This window comes from Danio rerio, chromosome 21 (assembly GCF_052040795.2).
Source record: "Danio rerio strain M-AB ecotype USA chromosome 21, GRCz13ab, whole genome shotgun sequence".
In the NCBI taxonomy this organism is placed as follows: domain Eukaryota; kingdom Metazoa; phylum Chordata; class Actinopteri; order Cypriniformes; family Danionidae; genus Danio; species Danio rerio.
In genome coordinates, this window is record NC_141041.1 from 43,885,001 (window position 1) to 43,907,218 (window position 22,218).

General features: G+C 35.9%; 1 protein-coding gene and 1 long non-coding RNA gene across 2 annotated transcripts in view; one reads left to right on the forward strand and one right to left on the reverse strand.

Moving 5' to 3' along the window:
• Nucleotides 1–22,218, reverse strand: part of LOC147838945 (uncharacterized) — a 1,276,407-nt gene that overhangs the window by 990,347 nt on the left and 263,842 nt on the right. The window lies entirely within an intron of this gene.
• slc13a2 (solute carrier family 13 member 2) lies at nt 690–21,021 on the forward strand. The gene is given in 12 exon segments (NM_213452.3): nt 690–865; nt 3,855–3,983; nt 8,831–8,967; nt 9,060–9,292; nt 10,685–10,868; nt 11,090–11,212; nt 11,904–12,113; nt 13,585–13,715; nt 13,799–13,932; nt 16,525–16,686; nt 17,323–17,460; nt 20,225–21,021. Coding segments are annotated over 12 exon segments (1,842 nt in total). The 5' UTR covers nt 690–748; the 3' UTR covers nt 20,369–21,021.

A 22,218-nucleotide genomic window follows, 5' to 3' on the forward strand; every position in this document is an offset into this window, starting at 1 on the left:
ATGATTACAGCAGATTACTGTAAAAATTGCTATTTCTTTTTCACGTTAGTTATCATTCGAACACTAATAATATTTTATTCAACAGAAATGTATGCACATTAACCTTTGTTACAGGCATTTTGATATCTAGAAATATTTACAGAAATATCGGTATTATAAAGTACACTACAGTAATTTTCTGTGAATTTATAAACAGCATCATACTGTGAAAGTAATGCAATTATTAGCCAGTAATTTACTGTAAATTTAAGGTAAAATATTTGACAGTGTGAAGGGTGAGTAAATGATGACAGAATTTGGCTGAACTGCCCCTTTATTAGTGAAAACTGATAATAAACCGCATTATTCCAATACACATTTCCTCATTTAAGTTCCCAGAAGAGCACAACGAGAAACATTCTCGACATATTTCTGGACATGAATCAGGGCGACACCTGTTCCTCCGTGATGACTTTAGCAGTGTGAAAAGTTCAAATGTGTTTTTAATAAATCCATTACGCACTGCTGCAACAACACAATCAAACTGCTGCTATAGACAGAGATAACACAAGGGTTTATCTTCTGTGTTTGTCATATACCCCCCTCCTCCTTCATAACCCTGTTTACCCTCCCCTTGTTCACACAGTTAATGTTTAATTTTCCTTATGTGACGATGCCTATAAACGCATTGATCGAGCTGGCTCTCCTCTGCAGTGCTCAAACCATCAGCGCTCCGGCAACAAACACTTGAGGGACCCAGGACACAGACATGGGGTGCACCAAAGCAAGTTTAGTTCTGCGCTGGCTGTTGCTTCACAGAAACTACATCCTTATCTTGTGTGTTCCTCTGCTCATTTTACCCCTGCCGTTGGTGCTCCCGACTCCAGTAAGTACAGAGGGAATATTTCATTTAAATGTAAAGCAAAGTCTTTGAATGTCTGGTATAAAGTCTTTCTATGTTGTTTGAATGGTCTGAAAATGTACTCTCAAATATCGACATTTTAAAGAAAAATTATAAAAGATGAATGATAACTGAAGTTTGTATTTATTCAGCTTGCGGAGGTCACTATCATGTCACAAATAATGAAAAGGAAGCCCCGTGGCTCACAGTTAGACAGAGCTGACAGATCTTCAGCTGAAAAAATAATGCAGGAATATTTTCTGTTCTAAGCAACCACTGAAGTTAGGAAAACTTCAATATTTTGATCACTCAAACCACATTGAGGGACTTTTATTAAGTGAAACAATCTATCATACTCTTATAACAATGTTTTGGTTTATCTTTTACAGACTGGAAGGGTTTGGAAAGTTAACTGAGTATACTGTAAAGTACTATATACTACACTATAAAGAATACTGTATCCTTTTTGATGGAAGAATCTTTAGGCTCTAAATCAGTGGTTCTCAAACTGTGGTACATGTACCAGTAGTGGTACGCGGACTTCCTTCTAGTGGTACACGGAGGAATGAAATATGTCATGTACATGCTACATATATTTCAAAATTTATCAAAAATAATGTATGTAATATGGCATATATGACATATAGCCTATATTTCAGAGGTAATCTGCCACGTTTCTTTTTTTAACTGTGCAGAGTTGTGGCTGCTTTACTAGGCCAACTACGCTACTGTATTTCAATACTGCTCATTTTGGTGGTACTTGGAGAGACATTTTTTTTTCTGAGGTGGTACTTGATGAAAAAAGCTTGAGAATCACTGCTCTAAATAATCAGCACAGTCAGAACTTGATTTCAGAACTTTAATTAAAGCAAACCAGTGGTTTTGCAAGTAAAATATATTTTAGTGAAGTTACTAAAAGGTTGTGCTTATAGCGTATTTTTGCTTTGAAATCTTTACTGACTTTCTAAATCAAATGTAAAAATAAATTGTATAATATATGTAAAGTTTCAAGATGAACGCCTCTATATTGAATTTCGATATTCAAATTCTGTCGTCATTTACTCACGCTTAACTTGTTCTGCATCGCTTGAGTTTAACACATACAACTGAAGTCAGAATTATTAGCCCCCCCTGACTTATTATTTCTGTTTATTTTTCCCCCAATGTCTGTTTAACAGAGAGACGTTTTTTTTAAAACAAATTTCTAAACATAAAAGTTTTATTATTTCATTTCTAATAACTGTTTTATTTTATCTTTGTCATGATGACAGTACAGAATATTTTACTAGATAATTTTCCATGACACTTCTATACAGCTTAAAGTGACATTTGAAGGTTTAACTAGGTTAATTAGGTTAACTAGACAGGTTAAGGTAATTAGACAAGTTATTGTGTAATGATGATTTGTTCTGTAGACTATCAAAATTAAAATTAGCTTAGAGTGGCTAATAATGTTTTCCTTAAAATGATGTCTAAAAATTAGAAACTGCTTTTATTCTAGCCAAAATAAAAAAATAAGACTTTACCCCAGAAGAAAAAATATTATCAGACATACTGTGAAGATTTCTTTGCTCTGTTAAACATAATTTGGGAAATATTTTTTAAAAATTAAATTAAATTAAATTAAATTAAATTAAATTAAATTAAATTAAATTAAATTAAATTAAATTAAAGTAGGGCTAATATGACTTCAACTGTATATACTGAGGAATGTTGGAAACTTGTAACCATTGACTTATTGTTTTTCCTACTATGGAAGTCCATGGTTGCAGGTTTCCTGCATTCTTCAAAATATCTTCTTTTGTGTTCAACAGAATTAAACTAAAAAAACAGTTTTGAAACAAGCTGAAATTTCAGTTTTGGGTGAACTGTCCCTTTAACAGACTATGCTTCAACTTGAGTCACAGATGAGATATAAACTTTTATAAGCTTTTTAATAATCTGTCAATCATCATTCTCTATCATATCACATCTCTATCATACTCTATCACATTGTACATTTTGCTCCATAATGAAAACAAAACTTTGATGATAATAAAACAGCATTTAAATTTAATCATACTAAACATACTGTAACACTTCATTTTGATAGTCATTTTGATGGTTAGTAGACTGTCTGCTTCATATCTGTTGATACGGCGACTTCAACAGACATTTAACTGACTATAAGAAACTTTTCAAGTCAGCTTACACTGACCCTTAACCCCAACCTACCAGTCTACTTATAGTTGACTTGTAGATGCAATGTAACAAACTGACCATCAAAATAAAGTGTGACCAAACATGTTACTTTGACTTCCAGAGTAATGAATTCTATTTTTATGTTATATATTATATATTTTATTATTTTAGACAAAAAATTTGTCTGATTGTTTTTTTCCTGAGTATGGACTAGACAAAAAATGAGGTCTTGCTTGACTATGAGTAGATTTAGTGATATTCACATTACTTCAGCAGATATATTCACTGAAATACTCTCTAAATCTTACTTTTTAGCCATAAAAATATCGACAATTGTTACCAAAGCACATATTTTAGCTTGATTATAAGGAGTAAGCCTCTAAAAGTCCAATAAACCTTTCCGTTTCAATTAAACTGGATTTACTAAGCATTTACGGGGTCAAACGCATTACACAGCCTTTTCTCTATAGTGATAAAAGCCCTCCATAAAATAGAAGCATCCATAAAAGTAAATCCATTGAAAATTGTTTAGTGTCGTTGATGGTCAAGGGTTACTTTTATCAGCACTTTTTCGAGCGATAGATGAAGATCCGCAAGAGATATAGCAGTGACGCCTTCACCAGATGCAAGAATCCAACCCTTTCATCCCATATGACAGCCTATGATGAGATCTGATGTGTCATGCATTTCATTCACACACACAATAATCCTACAGCAGTGTGTCCTACTGCTACTGGAATAGGTGATGTATTCACTGTAGATCTCTTACCCTTATGACTGCTCTGTTCATCAGGAGGCAAGATGTGGTTTTGCCATCATCCTGATGGCTCTGTTCTGGTGTACGGAGTGTATGCCGCTGGCCATCACTGCCCTGCTGCCTGTCGTCCTCTTCCCTATGATGGGTATCATGGAGTCTGGAAAGGTACAGTTCATTTCTGCGTCTACACTGTAAAACTTGCAGACACTGTACACATGAAGCAATTCTGTGGATGCTGAGTTCCACACAATTGCTTCATGTCGTCCCAACACAAAGTGATTAAATTAACTTCATTGTTTTTTTTTTATACAAATTTAATTTGATTTAACATAAAACAATTAAGTTGTGCCAAAAAAAACTGAAGAATTGTGTAGATTCAGCTCAACTTGAAGAAGTAGTTTGACAAAAAGATTTTTTAGTGTGTGAACTTTTTATTTTTGGTGAAATATTTATACATTTAAAAATACAGAGACATAAAGTTGTGAGATACTAAAATATGCTTTAAGAATAAAGTAAATATTACTAAAGAATGAAGTAGATTCAAATAATTTGAGAAAATATTGTCATAAATAATTAATATTCCTAACAGAGGCAGCAGATATTCTAAAATAGAGTTCTTAATAAATTTCAGCCTGAATTTACATTGTCAGATTTACTTTTTACAAAGTCCTACTTTGTGGAATGCTCTGCCCCTCTGTATTAGGTCTATATCATCGCTGTCTGTTTTTAAATCTAGGTTGAAAACTACCTTTTTGATTTGGCATTTTATCAGTGAGAATTGTTTGTTTTTAGCTATAATAACTATTAGTGAGATTTGCTTGTTTTTACCTATATTAACTATTTGTGAGAATTGTTTGTTTTAGCTATAATTTTATACTTGTACTTTGTGATTTATTGTTCAGCACATTGGTCAACCTTTGGTTGTGTTTAATAGTGCTATATAAATAAAATTGACATTGACATTTTTACAGTAAAATACAATATTGCTTTATAAAGCTGACCAAAGCGCTGTAAAGTATAAGAAAATAAAAGGTAAAAACTAGAAAACAAAGCTATCAGATTAATCAGTAAAGACAATAATAGAACCTGTAATTAAGGAGTATTAAAAAAAACTTTTTAAAATGTAAAATAAACCTTATTTACCATTTACCTCAGAAATCTTTATGATAAGAGTCAAAAGGTAAACAAAGCAAAAGATTATTTTAATTAAACATTTATTTGTCAAATTTGACAAGTTCAACCACACTTTGCAAATGACAATTTTTTATGAACTCTGATTGAATTCATAAAGTATAAAGATAAAGAATTTTAAGGTTTTCTCAAGGCTTTTTTAAAGGTTTTTCTTTTTAAGTGTAAAAAAATTATTTAAATATATATAGTTAATATATATATATATAATTAAAGATTACAGTTAAAGTGTTTACAGTGTATTGAGCATTGAACATTCAACACACCATGCTGAAAAAAATTAATTGAATTTACAAAATGTTTTTAAGGTAGAAAATTAATTACACAAACGACCACAAATGAACTGCCAAAGTTTAAATTTGTCACTCCGTTCCCAAGTAATTAACCTAACAATACTTTTTCAACCGTATTTCCTTAGAGAAAGTCAAATGCAAATGGCATTAGAGAAAGTCCGATGCAAATGGCTTCTGAAAAATTCTTTAGTGACTGTGGCTGCATGGATGCTGGAAATAACATCATCAAGTGTTGGTTCTGTAACTCCTTGATTTTGCACTGGATCAATTCAGCTTTTAACTCTAATCAAATTTATCAAAATCTAACTCTGGGCGAGGCAGTGGCGCAGTAGGTAGTGCTGTCGCCTCCAAGCAAGAAGATTGCTGGGTGGCTGGTTCGAGCCTCGGCTCAGTTGGCGTTTCTGTGTGGAGTTTGCATGTTCTCCCTGCCTTCGCGTGGGTTTCCTCCGGGTGCTCAGGTTTCCCAAAGAGTCCAAAGACATGCGTTACAGGTGAATTGGGTAGGCTAAATTGTCCGTAGTGTGTGTGTGAATGTGTGTGTGGATGTTTCCCAGAGATGGGTTGCGGCTGGAAGGGCATCTGCTGCGTAAAAACTTGCTGGATAGGTTGGCGGTTCACTCTGCTGTGGTGACTCCGGATTAAAAAAGGGACTAAGCCGACAAGAAATTGAATGAATTAATGAAATCTAACTCTATAATGTCAACACTTTACTCTGAAATGCTTCAACATCGAGAATTCAACAGTATGGTTGCAAACAATATATATGAGCTGAATTTAAACAAACAAATTAAGTTGCTCATTACTAAATGTCTTTTGTTTGTTTAAATTCAGCCCATAAAAATGGTTCACCAGTTACCTTAAAAAAAATGTGGAAATTCAATTAATCATATTTTTTCAGTCTCAAAGTAACTTTAACTAAGACGAGTGAGTGACGAACTGCATTGTCCAAAAACACAACAACAAAAACCACGCCGAAAATTACATAAGAGTTACGAATAACCACATGCCCACAGAGATTTCCCTTCATCAGCATGAGATCTGTTTGAACAAGCATTATCTCTAATGATAGAAGAACTTTATGGGCTATAAAAGTGTTTTTTTATGAACACCTTGAAACTTGTCACCAGACTGATTGTTATCTGCCTTTATATGCGTTATCCTTCAGTCTTTAAAGAGAACTCTAATACGTCTGTCAATAAGGAAACAGAACCGATGCACACCGCGCTGTTTACTTTGTCCCACAATGCAGTGCTCTCAACTTGACTTTCCTTTTCCTGAATGAACGGTTTTGATTGTTTTATCTAAGTGATTAGCTTAATAAAAATGGTACTTTACTGTATTTTACTATTCAGCTGTGATTTTACATGTATATGTTATGAACTAATTATTAATAAAGGATGTAAAATAAGTCAAAATAATCACCATTATTAATGCATACAGTTTGGCATACTGCTTATGTTATAAATAGTATAGTATAAAGTATCCCTAAGAGGACATGATTGGAATAAAATAAGCAACTCAGTCTTATTAGAAATATGAGCTTCATACTTTTTGTGACATAAACAAATGTTTGACTGTAGTTTGGGGGTAAAATTAACGTTATCAGGCACTGTTCTTTTCACATTAATGATATTCACAGGGACATGTCATAAAGGAATATGGAATCTTTTGTATGCAATACTTTGCACAACACCAAGTAAACAACCTAAAGACTACATTTGCATCACATCTCTATCTCCATAAAACTTTACTTGGAGTGGTCAGTTTGCTGGGTAGCTCACCTTGTTCGTTGTCATAATTGTGATTCGAAGTGCTCCGGTTCCAGACTAGTGAATCAACAAAAGAAAGAATAGCCAGGTAAAACTACATGGTCACAGCTATGCACTTTTTTGTATATTTGCTTTTGAAAACACTATTGGTTGGGTTCATGGAGAGGTTTCGATTAGTGGTTTGTACTACACGCCCCACCTTTACGTGGACACATAAAGGAAGGACTTCAGGAACCCGCGAAACATTTAACCTATTTATATTTCAGAAGAAGAAAAATGTAGACAGTGCCCTCTAGTAGATTTGTCATCTGAAATGGGAAAGGAAATGTACCAGGAGCCATGTATTTTGTAAAAATGAAGGCAAATGATGCACATTTTTCCAATAAGATAAAAAGTGATTTGACAATACAAAAATAGCTGAAAACGCAATGGAAATAAATAGTTTCTCACCTAAATAAATTTGCTATTATGTGCAAAACATTTGCGTTCTCCACACAGAAATATTCTCAGCAAAAGTGTTGTGTTCCCTTGGGAGCAAAATTAATTTTTTTTATCAGAAACGTTACATTCATCTGAAATTTGCAATAGTATCTGGATGCAGCCTCTATGATGCATGCTGAGATTGCATCACTCAGACACAACGCACTCAGTGGAGCGAGTGACGTCACTGTGAGGGGTAGGTTTAGGGGTGTGGTTAGGTGAGCGCACTAAAAAGCATTAGATGCAGCTCAGATTGCACTGCACCAGGTCTGCATCCAGACCCCTCTCGAAATTTGACGGTCCCTATTGCACATTACATGCCAATTACTTCTCGTTTGAGTCTTAGTAGTCTGTCTGCTTAATATCTGCTGATACTGCTTCTTCAACAGACATTTAACTGTCTATAAGAAACTTTGCAAGTACATGTCAACTTACAATAACCCTAAGCCCAACAGTCTACTTACAGTATCTAATGAGAATTAGTTGGCATGTAGATGTAATGCAACTTGACTTCAACAAAACGCATTAAATGGATCGTCAAAATAAAGTGAAACCGAAAAGTTTTGCATTTTCCCAACAAACTTTTAGTTCCTCAAATCTTTTACTCTGTTTTGCAAATTTTAGATTTCTATAGGGAACAGCATTTGCTCAGAATCTTGAGCATTCTCTCACAATATTGCAATACTTTGAGAAATACACTGAAATATTTTGTATTCTCTATAGACTTGGATAATATTGTGCAATTCCGAAAATGCTTTCAGCTTTGCTGTATGATCGGCCCTGAAAAGATCGCAGGGGAAAACATGCAACAAACCCCATGGATGATGGAAACAAACGCATATGAGGCTTCATGAACGGCTAAATATTGTCCCGTGGTTTCCGTGTCTCTCAGCTCGGGCTTGACACTGGCAGGTCTGGCAGGTCTCATGAATAATTAAGCAGCCGGCTCTTCTCATAGGATAAGAAAACTCCGCTATGAATAATAATGAGAAACCGACGCGTCATCATTGCACTTGCAGTTCTGCGCTACGTCGCCGATTTTGATCCCGCCCCAAAAATCATTTTAAACCCGGAAGCTGAAATTAGCTGACAAAAGCTCAAAATTATCCAGTTTCCCCCACAATTACAGCTGACAGGTGCTAACATTTTCTTAATTGATGCTCAACACACACACATCTGTTAAAATAAAAAAAAAAGTTCTCCGGGGTGTCCTGAACCTTTAAACTCAACCCATGTCAACCAGAGCTGAATGTGATATTAAGCGTGTAACTTTGTCTTTTAGGTATGCGTGCAGTACTTAAAGGACACCAATATGCTATTTATTGGGGGTCTGCTGGTGGCAATAGCTGTTGAACACTGGAATCTCCATAAACGCATTGCCCTGAGTGTCCTCCTAGTCGTTGGAGTCCGGCCTGCTCTGTAAGACCAAACACAACGAAAACAAATTCTCCAATTGGGCCTCATTAACTCACCAGTACTGATTTTTTTACTCTGTCTGTCTATTTCTCCAGGCTAATGCTGGGCTTCATGATCGTAACAGCCTTCCTCTCCATGTGGATCAGCAATACGGCCACCACCGCCATGATGCTGCCCATTTCTCAAGCGGTTCTCGAACAGCTCAGCGCCACAGAAGCGGATTCTGATGAGAAAGAGCTGAGGGAAGGTCAGGTTAATCAAGCGTTCGAGTTAACCGAGGTCAACATCAAGCAACCTTTGGACAACACCCAAGGAGAGAAACCCAACAGTATGTTGAACACTTGTACTTTTTTTAAAGTTTTAAAGAGTGTATTATTGAGTATCAAATAATGTCTTTGTCACAAAATACTGTTTGGGTGCTGAAGCATTTCTAATATCCAGTAGTTTGCCACTAGAGTCCACCATCAATATTAATGGACCAGTCAACATTTACATTCTCATCTGTTGTTCAATTGTCTCACAGTACGTCATATTGGCAGATTAAGAGTGAGGAATTGTTTACTTAATTTTGTCGAGTTCTAAAATCCAAACGTTTGAGGTTACCATTATCCAATCAGATCAATGGACCAATCTTAAAACAGCCTGTCATTTCGGCATATTGAATATTTAGTGAGGCTTTGTTGTGATACTGTTTGGGTACTAAAACTTCGCTGAAACCCAATAGTTTGCCACTAGAGGCCACCATTGTCCAATCAGATTGATTAAATAATAAAACTTACACCCCATCTGTTTTTCGTTGGTCTACAACAGTGTTTCTCAGCCACGTTCCTAGAGGACGACACTACATGTTTTGGATGTCTCCTTTGTCTGTCACACCCATTACAGGCCTTTCAGTCCCTTCCAAAGAGCTGATGACCTGAATCAGGTGCGCTTGGTTAAGGAGACATGGCAAATGTGCAAGGCTGATGGTCCTATAGGATTGTGGTTGAGAAAAACTGGTCTACAGTACCTCATTATGGTACTTGAGCTTTGAAGATTGTATATTGCACATCCATTGAGATACTGTTTACTTCATTTTGTTTGGGTCTTGAAGTGTTTCTATACTTTGCCACCAGAGGCCACCGTTCGCCAATTAGATTAAGAGACCAATCTTAAAACAGCATGTCATTTTGACAATTGGACTTTTTAAAAAGTGTAAAGCGTGTATTAAATATTCAATGAGGCTTTGTTGTTATAGTATTTGGGTCCTGACCTTCTGTAAAACCCAACAGTTTGCTACTCTTTAAATCAAAGGTGTCAAACTCAGTTCCAAAAGGGCGGCAGCTCTGCACAGTTTAGTTCCAACCCTAATTAAACACACCTGATCAAACTAATTGAGTCCTTCAGGCTTGTTTGAAACCTACAGGTAAGCGTGTTGGAGCAGGGTTGGAACTAAACTGTGCAGGGCTTCGGCCCTCCAGGGATTGAGTTTGACACCCCTGCTTTAAATGTACCCTCATCTTTAGGTCAACATTTTAGCACTTTGAAGAACTAGAACTTTTGAAGATTATTAGGCCATATTGCACGTCCAATGAGATATTGATTACTAAATGTTGTTTGGGTCCTGAAACGATTCTAAAATCCAACCGTTTGCCACTAGAGGCCGCCATTGGCCAATCAGATTAATAGACCAATCTTAACCTTACTGTTATCTTAACATTTACAACCCACCTGTTGACAGATAACGCAGATGTGGAGGAAGGGATCAACGCTCTTTCTGAACGCAGGAGGAAAGCGCGTGAAGCCAAGTATCTTCGTCTCTTTAAAGGAATGAGTTTATCTGTGTGTTACTCCGCCAGCATTGGAGGAACTGCCACCCTGACGGGCACCACACCAAATCTAATTCTCAAGGGCCAGATGGATGAGTATGTTTCTGTCTCTTATTAAAATGTTTTAAATGTACTATAAAAGATAAGATTGACTGAATACAGATTAATTAGTAAATAAGATTAATTAAATCCGAAATTGATAAACATAAAATATTTTAGAATAAGGATAACGATAATAAACATTTATTTATTTATTTATTTATTCATTTATTTATTATGGCGTCTCTCACATATTTGATGTTGTTTTTTCTTAACAGGATTTTTCCAGATAACAATGATGTGATCAACTTTGCCAGCTGGTTCGGTTTTGCCTTTCCTAACATGGTGCTGATGCTTGTGCTCTCTTGGCTTTGGCTGCAGTGCATGTACCTGGGCTTTAAGTAAGTAACTTGTATACTTTACATCAAAATGCAGTCAGTCTATTTTTTAGCCAATGGTTCTTAACATTTTTCATTGCCATTTCCAACACAATCATCCCCCTAATACTTCCTGTAGGTTTATTATAGTTTATAAAGTCTTTATTTACTCAGCCTGGACCTGTTCTAAACCTCTATTCTGGAAATGTTGGAAACTGGAAGCCATTGACTTCCATTCATTGTGTCTTAATTTAATTTAATTTAACTTAATTATTTTATTTAGTTTAATTTAATTTAATTTGGCTACTGTTAACGTCAATGTCTTCCTAGAGAACTATCCCTAAATAATTCTTATAATTCTAATAATAACTATTTTTAACGGGTTTAAATCGACTTGCTAGCATAAATAAAACTGGCATAATAAATAGATACATCAAATAACAATTTTTAGATCTTGTTCATAAATGTGTCTAATTACCAAGCTTTTACATTTTTATAACGAAAAATCCATGACAATGTGCAAAAGATGACAATGCTAATAGTTACTAATATAGAACTGAAGTCATGTTGGGCCCCTTGTAAGAGTTGGATAGACACCTAATTAAAAAGGCTGATGAAATGTTGTGGCTGTTATAATAAAAATACATTTTATATGCTTGATAATGTAACACCTTTGAGTAGTCTGAGTTTTCACTCATGGTTTTTTCTTTTTCAGCTTTAAACAGTCTTTTGGCTGCGGCACAAAGAACGAGGGAGACAAAGATGCGTACAAAGTGATGAAGAATGAATATAAGAAGCTGGGGCCAATGTCCTTCGCTGAGGGAGCAGTGCTGGTCATCTTTATCTTTCTGGTGATCCTGTGGTTCACTAGAGAACCAGGCTTTATGCCAGGCTGGGCAACTGAGCTCTTCAACAAAAACGGACAGTGAGTACAAGCTTCATTTTAAAACTTGAAGGGAAAGTTCACCCAAAAATGAAAATGGACTCGCCGTTTACACATTCTCAAGTGGTAGGACACCATTATAAGTTTGTTTTCTCTATTAGAAGAATCATGGAAACCAATACCATTGACTTTAACCAAACAATTATTATTATTATTATTATTATTATTTTTTGGACGTGAATGAAAATCTAATAATGTCAAAGAGAACTGCCCAAAACTAGAGTAATCAAACAGACGAATTACACAGCAAAACAAGATTTACTTACTTAGAATTTTCTTGTTTCAAGTCCAAATATCTAAAAAAAAAAAGTGCTGCAGTGTCTAGAAAAACAGATATCTATTGTTTTGTTTTCAGAAGTAATAAGTCCAAATGTTAGTAATTAGTCTCCATTGTTTGCCAGTGGGCTCAGTAAAATGTTCTTATTTCAAACACAAAAACAAGATTATTTTGAATAATTTTGTTTTTAAACAATTTTTTTAATTAATTAGTTTTTTTGTTTTGTTTTTGGCTTAGTCCCCTTTATTCATAAGGGGTCGCCACAGCACAATGAACCACCAACTTATCCAGCATATGTTTTACGCAGCAGATGCCCTTCCAGCTGCAACCCATCTCTGATAAACATTCATACACTCCCATTCACACACATACACTACGAACAATTTAGTTTACCCAATTCACCTACATCGCATGTCTTTGGACTGTGGGGGAAACTGGAGCACTCGGAGGAAACCCACACAAACAACGGGAGAACATGCAAACTCCACACAGAAATGCCAACTGACCCAGTCGAAGCTCAAACCAGCGACCTTCTTGCTGTGAGGCGATCATGCTAATCCACTTCGCCACTGTGACGCCCTCAAACTATTTTAAGTTAATGTAACAAATAAAAGTGAATTGGACATAAAACAATTGAGTTTCCCCCAAAAAATCCCCCAAGAATTGTGTTGTTTCAGCTCATTTTAAAGAGGTAGTTTAAACAAACGACAAAAATATTTTTGAATGCTTCACTGCCATATTATTTTGCCTTTTTTTGTGGAAAAACTCACTTAATATTGATATTATTTCTAAAAACCATACAATAATAATAATGTGTCTATAAAATGCTTCTTGATATACAAATTTTTAGATATTTGGACTAGAAACAAGATAAAAACACTTTAAGAAAAGTAGACAGACTTCACGTAAAGTCTTTTATTCCTCTGTATTTGAGGACTAGTCTAGTTTTGGGCTATTTTTATACATCTATTAGATTTACACTGACATCCCAATTTTAGTCTTGCTTTAGCCAAAACTTTGGCAGTTTTAAAACCTTGACTTTTTCAAACCGCTGTAAACCTTGAAACGGGTTGCCATCCCATGCCTAAACAGAATGTACATTTTTGGGTGAACATTCATTTTTTAGAGACTAAAAAAGCTCAATTGATGTATATGAAACTCTTCGTCTCTGTACAGATATGTCACAGATGGGACCGTGGCCATTTTTATGTCCACCCTGTTCTTCGTCATTCCGTCTCGAGTGGACTTTTTATGCTCCATCAAATATGAAGAACGTGATGAGGAAGCTGTAGGAGAGGAGCAGGATGGTAAGCTTGTTCTGAATTTGGACAGAATGTTGCGTTAAAACTCGGTGTGCAACCTGATAATCTGGACCATCTGTTCTATGTAGGAGTTGAGAAGGAAAAGAAGAGGAAACTGAAAGGAACCCCGACGCTCCTCAACTGGAAGGTGGTTCACGAGCGCATGCCCTGGAATATAGTGCTGCTCCTGGGGGGAGGATTCGCATTGGCAAGCGGGAGTGAGGTAACATGATCACACACTAAAAATAATATATATATATTTATATATATATATATATATATATATATATATATATATATATATATATATATATATATATATATATATATATATATATATATATATATTATTTTTCTGCACAATTAATTTACAACATGTTAAAACAACATGAATTAAGTTAACTAATTTTACAATAGTATGTAGATTGAACATAAAACATTTAAGTTGTCCCCCAAACATCTCAAGAATTGTGTTGTTTCAGCTCTGTAAGAATGGTTTTAATCCACAGCGGTTCGAGCTGTAGTTCTGTCGAGCGACTAAAAAGTAATCAGAATGATGGTAAAAAAAACTGTACATTTATAGTCAAACCATTCTTCTGCAATCTCATACCAAAAACGGAAATAAGGGCAGTATTAATAGCTATAAATGTGGGAGAGCGTTGATATTATGTGATTGTATTGTATTGCAATATGGAATGATTAAATGTTGATGTTAAATCAAAAGTAATTCACAAATACTTGAAAATGAGATGATTTGATGACAATAATTCTCTATAGTTACAACTAATTACAAAATAACTGTATAAAATGATAAAATATGAAATGATAAAACATATGATATTAATTGTACCCAGCTTAAATGTAAAATTAAAGTTACCAGAGGTAGAAGGAGAGACGGAGGGAGAGAGACAAAGAGAGTAGGCCCAAAAGCCTGATTGCAGTAGAGTCAGAGAAGATAGACTCCAGAGGAGGAGAAGAGCAGAGGAGGAGAGAAGCAGGCCAGGAAAAGAGAGGGCAGGAAAAGAGACAGAGTTCGAGTTTACCGCCTATTTTGTATCTTTCTTGACCATGTGACTAAAGCCCAAATGCTGAGACATTCAAACTGACCAATCAACATGTGACCACATCATAAAACCCCCAAAGACTAAACACCAGGGGCCTCTTGTATCAACGCTGCGTACGCACAAAAACTTTGCGTACACCAGGTTTCACGCTCAGAATCGCTCACGTTTGGATTTACTAAAGATGAACTGAACGTGGGAATGTGCGCAGCTCCACGCCTGCTTCATGGCTGGCGTACGCACATTTTTTGTGCGTGTCTGTTTTATTTCCATTGGCGACTCCTAGAGGCAGTTGTGTTAAATTGCTCTCTATAAAGTGTCTGAGCCTTGCAATGGCAGCTGTATGAGACGGGTTCATCTAGCAGGTATATAAGGTTTCCATACCATACAGTTGACCAGCTAAACATTAAAGCACAATTTGTAGCCTTCCCAATGTAATCTGAGCGATCTACTCCACGCACATTGCTATAAAGACACTATCTGAAGATGAATTTGCATGCGTGAATCAGAAACATTTCAATTCAATAAATGTGCAAATAAAATATGATGCACAAACTTATTAATGACTCCTATTTGTATTTCTCGTGATAAATAGTTGGCAAAATCTGATATGTAGCGGGGGAAAAAAGAAGAAAGAGTTCATCAGACGCTGGATTCGAACCGAGTTCATGCTCAAACGTGTCAAAACATGTTGACATGCATCTTATGAGCTGCGCCACTAATACTGTTACGGATGCTGCAACATTTTACACCTATAAATCACACCATTTCTTTTTTAATTCACTCAGTGCGATGTTCAGACCCAACTGTGTTGACCGCATCAGCTAAACTCTCCCACTCTATTTTTTCTTTTGTTGTTAATTCCGGAGAACAAACTTGCAAATAACACCGCTTTTCTCCGGTCTACCTCCGAAAGGAGCACCTCCAATTCACATTCTGTTCTAAGTTTCTCTTTTTGCTTGCTTTTGCCATTGCTTTTTCGTTGAGTTTTGCCAAAGTAGAGTCATTAGCATATTTATACAGGGGAGGAGGCAGGGAGGGGGTTTGTGCTCATGCATGTTACGCTTAGTTTCACGTTCATTCAGATGTACAAAAAAATTTGCGTGAGATTTGGCATACGCAGTGTTTCATACATCTGAATTTTTTTCTGCGTACGCACATTTACAGCTTTGTGCGTACGCAATGTTTTAGTATGATTTCCAAGCAAGTCTTCGTACATGAGGCCCCAGGTCCTGATCTTATCAGTATCTGCCTTTGGAGTCAATATGGACCTTCCTGAGTCAAAAAGACATGTTTTGTCATATAAACAAATGCATATGATAATTTAGCCTCTTACAGCTCATTTAAACCAGTAGTTTAAACCAACAGCAAACATCATTTTTTGAGTACACAATAAAACACTGTTAAAAATGATCTAAAAATGAACAAATGCCATAATAAATGTTAATTAATTTATTAATGATTACTGCTCATGATGGTTTCAAATGGTCAATTTAAGTTGAATATGTTTACTTAGGAGTTTATTTAAAACTGCGCACATTCTCATGTCTATTATGTTTTCTGTAGATCACAGCCTTTGCGTGGGAAGTGGTGTACATTACATTACATCATTACAGCAGAAGTACAATAAAAATGTAAATAGAAACTTACATGAGTGGTCTCCAGCAGATCTTTTCATAAACACTGAGGGGCGTTAAGGTCAATCATGCTTATTAGAGGACTCTACTGATGTTGTGATGTGTGTGTTTGTGCAGGAGTCTGGTCTGTCAGTGTGGCTCGGTCAGAGTCTGTCACCGCTGAAGAGCATCCCACCGTTCGCCATCTCTATAATTCTGTGTCTGCTGGTGGGCACCTTCACCGAGTGCTCCAGCAACACCGCTACCACCACACTCTTCCTGCCCATCCTTGCCTCCATGGTGAGCTAACACCGCCGAGTTGACTTCAACAATGAACTACACTTTCATGAAAAAATTTAGGTCCCACTTTATATTTAATAACCTTAAAGTACACATGAAATGGAAACTAGCATAGTGATTTTGTTAGCTCGCATTGCAAGTTTTGTGGCATTTCATTTAAAAAAATAAATAAATAAAACATTTGCCCAATCTAAAAATGAAATCTGAAAATGCACTGTGTGAAATTGTCAGATTATGTCTGTCTGTGGTAAGGGGTTTGGTTAACAACTGTTAGTTTTGACAATAATGGTAAGGAGTAGTTGTCTGTTAGGTTGAAATAACTCTCCCCAAACCCTTTTCCTGATCTTTCTGAATGAAATACCTACTTAAATACATCCAATCAGCTCACAGTAGAAGAAAAACATGCCCACTTTTCCTCATTTAATATATAATTTGTATACAATTAATGTTCTCATTTGTCACAATGTGAAAAAAGTACATGCAGACTTTTACTATGCACTTGCATCAAAATGGAAATGAGATGTACTTGTGTTTTGTGTTTGTAATAAATCACACAACACTTCTGGTGCTTCTGATGTGGGAACGTAAAAGTGGGAGGGAATTTTAAAGCACTGAACTCACTCTCTCTGTTTGCAGGCCACCACCATCGGTCTCCACCCGCTGTATGTGATGCTGCCCTGCACCATCAGCGCGTCGCTGGCATTCATGCTTCCTGTGGCCACTCCACCCAACGCCATCGCCTTCTCTTACGGCAACCTCAAAGTCTTGGACATGGTATGGATGAATACATTTTATGAGATTTTCCGCTCATACACAGTGTTCATACCCAACACGAAAGGTCTGATGTGAAACTTTTCAAATCATTATAATATTGATGAATCTTAGACATGACAAATTACCTACAGAGCAAATAGCTGTGACATACACAAGGCAAAATTCTTGTTTGTTTCTTACTTGAAACCAATGGCCTGCTTCCACTGAGTGGTACTGTATGGTACCGGTCACCTTTATCTGGCTTGCGTTTCCACTGCGTGGTGTAGGGATGCAACAATACAGTTAGCTCACAGATCAATACATACCTTCGTTTTTTAACACAGTTTTCGGTTCGGTTCGGTTCTCATGGCTTGACATGTTATTTTTTTTAATTCTACAGGCAACAGTAAGAGTTTGAGGAGAAATTATTTTCATGATTTATTGCAATACTCATTTTGTTTAACTTAAAAGCCAAGAAAAGTACACTAGTTCCCAGTGTATTGTATAAAAAAAATGAACACTGAAATCTCACAGCTGCTGGTAGCCCATGTACAAACTGGGGAACACATTAATTCCTACCCTTTGAAAATAAACATACATGTGAAGTTAATAAAGATAAATTGTCCATTTCAAATAAATATATTTGTACTTAAGTAAACATAAATAAACCATCTTAATTATCTCGGCGCTGAAAAAAATGTGAGACTGTAGTCTGTAACGCAGATCGAGTGCTTTTCATAAAATGACAAAAGCCTGAATCTCCAATCACCGAAAACGGCTGCAAATCTTTAGCAATAAACACCCCGCACTGCCTTTGTTATTTGTATGCGTCTCTCGGAACCAGTTGGGTAAATTCAGCGAGGGATTGTTGCTGTTTGGAGGACTTTATTACCTTCTCTGCTATCCTACATTCAGACAGTGATATTGCTGGGTGATGGCACTGCAGATGTGCAGTCATGGTTATACGTGTAAAACAGTGCTTGCACACAGTAATTTTTTGTTCTCCGTTTTATGCTTAACACCAAAACCGAAATGTCCACACACCGCAGATTTGAAAGACGCCAGCACTTTCTCGTACTGTTGCCTCACTTCGCCGGCGCTTCCTTGTACTGTGGCCTCAGCCTCACTTCACCGCCGCTCGCAATGCTAAAGAGTGGAATGATGGTCAAGCGCCCCCTAACTTTATAGCATAATGATTGGATAATTACTCGCGGGGAGGAGTTTCCTCATCTCAGCTCATGGATTTAGAGGCACACACAGTCAATTCGGGGAGATATAAAACGCACATAAATTATTTAAACGCAAAACGGAGAAAATCACAATTCACGCCTAAGTCTAAGTCGTGAAGAAGTTGTTGATGGAATATTTGACGATGTTTTTGGCTCTCTGCCATTTACGGAGGATGAGGAGAACTGTTGGATCTAAAATATATTAATTTACATTCCGAAGATCAACAAAAGTCTTCGGGGTTCAAAATGACATGAAGAGGAGTAATTAATAATGGTATTTTCCTTTTTGGGCAAACTTACCCTTGTAATATTTGACTTTTTGATCTTCAAGTATTTGCACAACTTTTAGACAATCAGATTTTGAAAGTTAGCTTTTTTTGTAGTGTAGATGGTTTCTACAGTCATTGTATCTGATGTGGATGGTGTTACGTTACCCATAGCTACCCATTATCCTTGTTTGAGGGAGAAACACTGAGGCAATGGTTCCTTCATGACCACTTAAAAGTTGGCACTAGGAAGGGTGAAATGTGAAAATTGTGAAGTTGTCAAACTACATCAAGGCACCATTTTATAATCTTTGACATTTGTTTCTGAGAATTTGGTTGAAATTTTCACTAGAGGGCTAAATGCAACAGTCAAAGTATTATGCTTAGAACACATCACATCTGGTTGGATGGTTACATACAGTTTAGCCACAGAACAGAAGTTCAAATATTTCAACATCCAATAACTGCATTGAAATGAATAAATGCTAGTCCGTTTGCACTGGCTGCCAGTTGCTGCTCGCATCAAATTCAAAGCTCTGATGTTTGCCTACAAAGTGACTTCTGGCCTTGCTCCTTCTTATCTGCTCTCACTTCTGCAGATTTATGTGCCCTCCAGAAACTTGCGTTCTGTGAATGAACGTCGCCTCGTGGTTCCATCCCAAAGAGGGAAGAAATCACTTTCGCGAACTCTCGCATTCAATCTGCCCAGTTGGTGGAATGAACTCCCTAACTGCATCAGAACAGCAGAGTCACTCGCTACTTTCAAGAAACGACTAAAAACTCAACTATTTAGTCTCCACTACACTTCCTAATCTGCAATTGCCTCTCTGAATATCACACTAACTGTACCAAAAAAAAAAAAAAAAACCACTAATACTACTAATACTTCCCTTCTTAGACTTTACAGACCTGAAACTTGCCTATAGCACTTATTCATTGTTGCTCTTGGTTGTGTAAATTGCTTCCTTGTCCTCATTTGTAAGTCGCTTTGGATAAAAGCGTCTGCTAAATGACTAAATGTAAATGTAAATGTAAATGCATGTACAGTAATTGAAACTCCACACAGCTTTAATGATACTCTACATAGGAAATAAATGAATTCTGATCACTGGTTTGTTTTTTTGTCAGATGGTTCTTGTTTTGATGCCTGTTCTACATTATGACAAATTGTAATCAGTCAACTGCATCTGTTGCTGTGGCGTGATTTGGCCTCAACCTGATACCAAAGTACAATTTATGGACACTTTATGGTAAATTTGATGGATAATTGTATTTTCCTTTTGTTTGAAGGCAAAGGCGGGCTTCATTCTCAACATCATTGGAATCCTGTGCATCAACCTAGGCATCAACACATGGGGAATGGCAATGTTCAAGCTAGACACCTTTCCCTCGTGGGCCAACAACACACTTGTAAACATCACGGGTACACCATGAACATCTACATCTTGGGTTTTGTGAGAAGACTGAAGGAAAAGAGTGGGGATGGGATGCTTATATATACAAATATATTTATATTTATAAATATTTATACCACCATTAACAGTATGCAGTGTATAACGTCCATTCCATTCATTTCAAGCCCACTGGAGCAAAAGCTCAGCTTTCTTAAATGTATTTACAGTATTTGTCCAAGCACTATGTGAAGTGTCTGTTAAAGACGCATCAATTTCCTTTAGTGTTTGTAATTCTGTACCATTGATGTCTTCTTTACTCAAGTAAGAGTACTTTTGGACATGCGAGTTGGCTTAATGTGGCAATTGCTGAAATCTGAGCCATGTTCAGGTTCATTCAGAGCCTTTTTGACATTCTTTGTGGCTTCTGGTTTCATAAGTTGGTTTTCTGGTCTTCCATTTGTGCTGGTTCACGAAAATTTAATAAATTTATAGGTCTGGAATAGACCTTTTTATATTTTGGATCCCTTTTCGGATCACCCTATTTAATGTATTTTAATACAAAGATTAATCAATTCTATTGGTATTGTTTAGTAACACAATTCAGGTTTTTTAAGTGTTTAATAATTAGCAGAACACACGTAATGTAACATTTTTCATGATGTGCATTAAACTAAATAAAACTAATTTTGTGCACTCTTGTGTGAAAGTTCATTCACAGCTCTTGCAGAAACAAAATTGTTAATAGTTGATATCTGAAATGTTTTTTACATTACGATAAATTGCAACTTGCATGTAAATCTTGTGAAAAAACTTACTTTTTTGATAGTATATGTGCTTATTTGATAACCTTTCTTTGAATTTACACTCAAAAATGAATCATGCTTAGGTTTACATCATTAATGGTTTGTAACCTTTTAAATTTTTTATTTATTTTTTGGGGTTTTTTTAATCCATGTTTTCAGAATCCTACAAATCAATTTAAATCAGTTACAGTTGAATGCTATACGATTTAATCATTTAAGAGATAACTGTTATTATTACGTAAATACTATTGTTTTTTGTTTCATTTGTTTAGGTAACAAATATTAAATCACAAAGTTTATTAGCTCAAATATGTTAAAAGTATGTAATCCAAAAATACAAAAAAATCCAAACAGAAATCTTATTTGTTATATATTTTTGAAATGTACTCGAGTAATTAAAGGTGAGACATCATTTTCTAACTAGATATTAAAGTTTGAGGACAAACTTGAGGACAAAGGCTTGTAAAAGCTTGCCGGATGCAATTTATTTAGTTTGAAAAAGTATCAAGTTGGCTAAAAACAACATAATTAAAAAGCATACTCCATTATATTATAAAGCACACTGTAAATCCTGGTTGCCTTAAATTTTAAGCTGAATCAAATTAAACTTATGAGTCCATTGAACTTATATTATCTTTAACAGACTTAAAAGCTTGGGTCACTTATAAAATTAAGTTAGAACATGATTAACTTGGGCTGCTTTCACACCTGTCAATCAAATCTTTTGTTCCAAAACAGAATAAAATTGTTACAATGTTGCTCTCTTTTTCTTGGTACGTCTGCTTTCCCACACAGAGTTTCTAAATGGACCAAAATAGCTAAAACAAGTCACATACGAGTAAACTCTGCTCACATTGGTCAGAGTTTCAGGGTTTATTTTGAGTCCTGCTCAGCTGTCATGCATCCATATTTCATTATATGACGATGAGCAATAAGACATTATAAGCGAAAAGGTGCACTTTAATTTTGAATGATGACACCCACAGACATCACCAGATATAAATTCCGCCTGACATTCCGCCCTACTCATAATTCCCTTTTTATATAGCCGTATAAATGCCCATTACATATCCATAACACACTGTGA